At 37.3% G+C, this 5,253-nt stretch overlaps 2 protein-coding genes across 2 annotated transcripts; one reads left to right on the plus strand and one right to left on the minus strand.

Moving 5' to 3' along the window:
• Positions 1-445: 445 nt before the first annotated feature.
• Positions 446-1,135, plus strand: LOC21409975. Its single transcript, XM_010091819.2, has one exon. The coding sequence runs from the start codon at positions 598-600 to the stop codon at positions 964-966; it is 369 nt and encodes a 122-aa protein (XP_010090121.1). The 5' UTR covers positions 446-597; the 3' UTR covers positions 967-1,135.
• A 195-nt stretch (positions 1,136-1,330) lies between these two features.
• On the minus strand, positions 1,331-4,387 carry LOC112090334 (replication protein A 70 kDa DNA-binding subunit A). Its single transcript, XM_024161453.1, has 2 exons — positions 3,931-4,387; positions 1,331-3,153 (listed from the first exon to the last, which is right to left on the minus strand). Exons 1-2 carry the CDS (start codon positions 4,185-4,187, stop codon positions 1,548-1,550), a joined length of 1,863 nt encoding a protein of 620 aa, XP_024017221.1. The 5' UTR covers positions 4,188-4,387; the 3' UTR covers positions 1,331-1,547.
• Between the last annotated feature and the right edge of the window lie 866 nt (positions 4,388-5,253).

A 5,253-nucleotide genomic window follows, 5' to 3' on the forward strand; every position in this document is an offset into this window, starting at 1 on the left:
TTTTAATTTACAACTGAAAAAAAATAATTTATGTGATAAAAAATATTTATTTAAGTGAAAAAAATCTTTTTACCTTTGAATAGCAAATTATTTAAAATTTGCTGTCTACTTCAATTATGTACCGTTATTTACTTCATTCTCCCAAAATTGCGGTGATAAGTGGTATGTCTGGCATTAGGGCTGCTTTAGTTACATCTTCGGGTCCAACCGTAAGTCCATTGCTTGAGCCCAAAACAATAATGGGCCTGTTTGCATAACTTTGAGCCCACCACGAATTATTCAAGAAGCCGCACACCACCACCACTCGGAAAGAAAGTAGGAACAGCCAGCAGGAAACCTGTATCTTGATGGTGATTCATGATTGGACCAATAAGATAACCTTATCCAACAATCACGAAACGAGATGACGCCACGTAGGACAGAGATACAAACACACGGTTTTGTGAAATCCGAAATTTCCCACCTCTCGTTGCTCCGATCCCCACCTCTATCTAAATTCTAAACACCACTCTCTCTGTCTCTCAAAACACCAATACCACACTCTCAATTTCACTTCCAATCGCCAACGAAAGAAACAAAGAAAGGGGAAGAGAAAAAATGGCTGCAACTTCCGCAGTTTCTATGGCGATGCCATTGACCAGCGCCAGCCAGAAGAAGGCCCCAAACTCCGAGGCCTTCCTCAGGCCATTGCCCGTTAGGACATCCAAGGCCGTCACGGTGGCACCGAGATCGACCGGGAAGCTCGAGGTCAGAGCTTCGATGAAGGAGAAGGTTGTGACCGGGCTCACCGCCGGGGCGATGACTGCATCGATGGTGATCCCTCAGGTGGCCGAGGCAGCCGGTCCAGGAGTCTCTCCATCGCTAAAGAACTTCTTGCTCAGCATTGTCGCTGGAGGAGTTGTTTTCGCGGCCATTGTCGGCGTCGTCATCGGAGTCTCCAACTTCGATCCCGTTAAGCGGAGCTGAGGGAGAGACTGAAGTTTGTTTTTTTTTTAGTTTCTCGAGAATTTTATGGCAAGATTCTTGATTTCAAAGTTTTCATTAATGTAATCTGTTGTGTAATGGTGTTTATGTGTTCTGTGGTGTAATATGCGACTCCTCTCTTTTCATCAGCCTTTCTTTATTTTCTGCGGAACACTGTTAATTCTGAGAAGCTCCTGATTTCCGTATACTTACAAATAGCAAAGAGATAGAAAGGACTTGCATACACATCCAAATTAGTTATTATATAAAAATGAGCTAAATTGAATCTCTACATTGATTATGGAAACTTGAATAACTCTGCAACAGGTGAAAAGCAATTCTAATGTTTTAATAAAACTTATTCTGGAATGTCAATACAATACAATAGTCGAATTCAATAATAACAGAAGAAAATAGAAGCCTTGGAAAATTCCCTAATTTCGAGCAAATGTTTTTTGTAGAACCAATAATAGCTACAACTATTTGAAGTCGTGTTTACTAAACTTGCTAATTATCTATCCAAAATGTAATTTCGCTAAAGGCATCTTAAAGACTTGAACCATTCTCTGAGTTAGAAATATTGATTACATCCTAGTGGACTTCAATACTGAATCGAGCATATATTTGCTCTCTGAAGAATAGTTCACCTTATCAGCCTTAACCACAGTGATTTTCACCCTCTGCTCATCACCGTATAGCTCTTCTTTAATCTTGAGCCTGAAAAGATATTGGTTGAAAAGACTACTTCGAACTAAGTCCGCAAATCGGCCCTCGTCCTGCTCTTCATACTTCAACAAATACAACTCTTTTGCCGAGCACCCCAATATCTCCTCCCCAGATTCCTGAAAAGCCGTCACCCAAGTCAATCCTGTGTGGTCTTGAATTTGGGCTTGAAGAAGGTATCTGTAATCGCACTCTGTGAATTCTTGATTACATCTGTCACACTGCCAAACATTTCCAGACATCGTCGCCTTTTTATTACACTGTCTATCTCCAATCATCAAGGGGCAAGCCGTGTAACAAAAGTTGTCCGTTTTGATGAATGTTATGGCTGCCTTTACAGTGACCCAGTCTGGCTTATCAGATCTTCCAAGACCTTCATCTTTGATTTGAGAAATAGTTTTCCGTATCTCATTCTTAGGCGCTCCAGCCATTATATCTTTAGAGATGGACTGAGAAGCAGCATCCTTTCCAACTCGATCAAACCAGTCTCTTAAGCTATGAGCCTCAGGGAAATCTGGGTTTATGAAGAGCTGAGTAGCCGAAATTGTACCTACAGATTTCCCGCTGAAGTCGCTTACCTTCCCTGATTTTACAGCTAAAACAGGACAAAATCCAGAATCAGACATCTCTTGCAGCTTCTGACCTTCCCTATTGCAAAATTCACCCCAAAGGGTTAGCTCAACACTCCTTCCAGACGAATCCTTTAGATTCAGAATTCTTCTCTGAGTTTCCATTCCATTCTTTCTCAGAATAGATACTGAAGGGTTCACAGATATCACAATACCAATAATATCAAGAATGGAATTATTATCAGCGGTTTCAACCTCATTGATAGGTCTAAATGAAAACTGCTGTCTTGGTATAGAACCGTCTTCATCAGGGCAAAGCTCTACAGTGGAAGTTGCCTCAAGGAATATTTCCCATTCATTTTTCAGATGGTTGAAATTCTTCCGAGCAGGTTTTAAGCTACCCTTAGAAATCAAGTACACTTTACCAACCTCTATAGTATCATAGAAGCAGTCAACAACAGCATTGAAGCAGGCCACCCGTATTTCCCCTCCATCAGAGTCAAGAAGGTCAAATGAGAATACTTTTCCGTCTCCACGGGCATTATTATACCGACGGAGATCTCCTTTGGCAGTAACTCTTGCCTTAATAGCCCACCGACCTTGATAAGGATTCAATGCATCAATAGGAATGATCCGTGCAGGTGCCTCATTCTTCACAATAGCGCCATGATTTTTGTAATTAGGAGGTGGTTGGTAAGGAGGTTGAACAGTGGGCCTGAAATTTGGCAGATTGGAAAAATTCTGGGTTCTCAACTGAGTATTGGTAACCCTGGTTGGCTGAATATTACCATTGGTCTGCATCTTCCGAGCTGTTGAATCAGGCTCAACAACTGATTTTGGATTCCCAATTATGTTGCAGTCCGGTAAAATAGTTTCAAAGTTCAGCACAAGAAGCATCCTGTACACATCAAAATTCATTACATAACTTTAAATTAAAAGAATCCAATTGATAAAAAACTTGAATTAATAAGGTAAACAAAAAGCCTCCAGTTAAAAACTCTGTTTTACACCTCATTCAAAAGGTTTACAAATTTTCTGTTAATCTCTTCAACACAAGATGACATTGTCAATAAGAGCTAATAATGCAGACAAATTATTTTACCTCGCATAATAGCCTAGTAAATCAAAGTGCAGAGTCACGTGTCATAAAATTTTAGAGGTTGTTTCACTGGTAGCAACAACTTTAATGCGCTTAGATAATCTTATTAATTTTCAAAATTTCGCTCTTCAAATGCAAATTACCTCCAATTAACATTGAATTTCAATCTTTAAATCCCAAAAAACCACAATTCGAAGAACAAGGTTCTGTCTATATTTCAATCAACCAAAACAGACTCCAAAAAATCATAATTAATTACTTCCAGCTTCACCGCATTACGTTGCAACCAACTGAGCCAAAATTGAAGGGGGGAAAAAAAGATACAGAATATGTTTCCAAAATTTTTTCGAATGCCGATATTCAAAGCTATTATGGCCTAATAAACTTCACATTTCCACAGGACAGAAAGAACAGAAAACCTAATCGCAAGTAATTTACCAAAAAAACGCATAGACGCACTAAATCAAAATCGATAAGCGATTAACAATTAGAAGAATCTCAATTCTCAGATTACGCTCATCATTTGGCTAGTAACTAAATCAAATTTAAGGAATTAGAAACTAGAGAGAGACTGACTTGCGATTCTGCACCAAATTACAGAAGTACTCGAGGAGCTGGACGACGGAGCCTTGCTTGACGAGGCCGTTCTTGACCGTGTCGTTGAGCTGCGTGGCGAGAACCGCGTGCTGAGTCGAAACGCCATCGGAGATCACCAACCGGTACCGATCCTGCTTCAGGATGTTATTGATTTCGAGGACCTGCACGATAGGCTTCGAGTTCGTGTCGCCAGCGAGGATGGTCGATATCGCGTTCGGCGTGAGGTGCACCGCCATTGTCAAGCTCTTCGTTTCTTCTCCAAGAGGAAACCCTAGGTGTGCGATGAGATCGGCTTGTGGTTTCTTTGGTGAATGTTTTGGATCCGATTGAGGCCGAACTCGGGATTGTTCGGAGTTATATCGGAGAGAAATGGAGACAACAACCGTCGATTTAGAGATTGGAAATGGCGGGATCTCTGGAGGGAAGAAGATAAATACAGTTAGTTTACGGCTGAAAGAAAAAATAAGGCCCGAATGGATCATCGGTTTAAACCCGATACTCTTAATTTTAATATTTAAAGTTTAAATTTTTTATGAGAAAATATTAAGAGGATGTTTGTTTTTGGTATTCGTCACTAATTATGAATCATAATTCATGATTCTTTACAGTAATTTTTATTTCACAAAATATACACATAAAACGAGAATAATTCTGAATTATGATTCTAAAAACATGAACCAAACGTTCACTAAAATCATAAATTTAAACACAGTAAAAAAACGAACACAAAAAAAAAAAAAGAGGAACAGGAATTTCAAATTAAAACAGGGGATAAAAATCATCCTCCTCTATACCAGCAAAAAATGTAGCTCGTAATTTATATTTTTAATAATATTAAAACAATATCTTTAAGTTCTTTTAGTATTTTAAAACAAACTTTTAAATGTAAAATATTCATTATATCTTTTTCATTAATTAACAATAAATTAGTGATTTTTAAAAAAAATCTGAAAATACTCTAAAAAACATTTAATAATTAAATAATTAAAATATTTTAAAGTTATTAGTTTCTATTTAATTAATAAAAATTATAGTTTAGACATTATATGTGCAAAATCGATCTTAAAGAATATATATAAAAAAATGTTTCTTTAAAAGTAAAGGTTTTGTCTTAATATTATAAACACATGATATTAACGAGATGTTATGCTATAACAAAAAGTACTAAAATAATTTTATTCTCAAAGAATTAAAAATTTTGAAAAATTATTTTTCGTAAAATGACATTTTTTTGGCACCGTGAACGTGTTTTTTTTTTTTTTTTTTTTTTTTTTTAAAATTTTTTTTTTATTATTTAATGAA

The sequence above is a fragment of the Morus notabilis genome, unplaced genomic scaffold (genome assembly GCF_000414095.1).
Source record: "Morus notabilis unplaced genomic scaffold, ASM41409v2 Scaffold329, whole genome shotgun sequence".
NCBI lineage: Eukaryota > Viridiplantae > Streptophyta > Magnoliopsida > Rosales > Moraceae > Morus > Morus notabilis.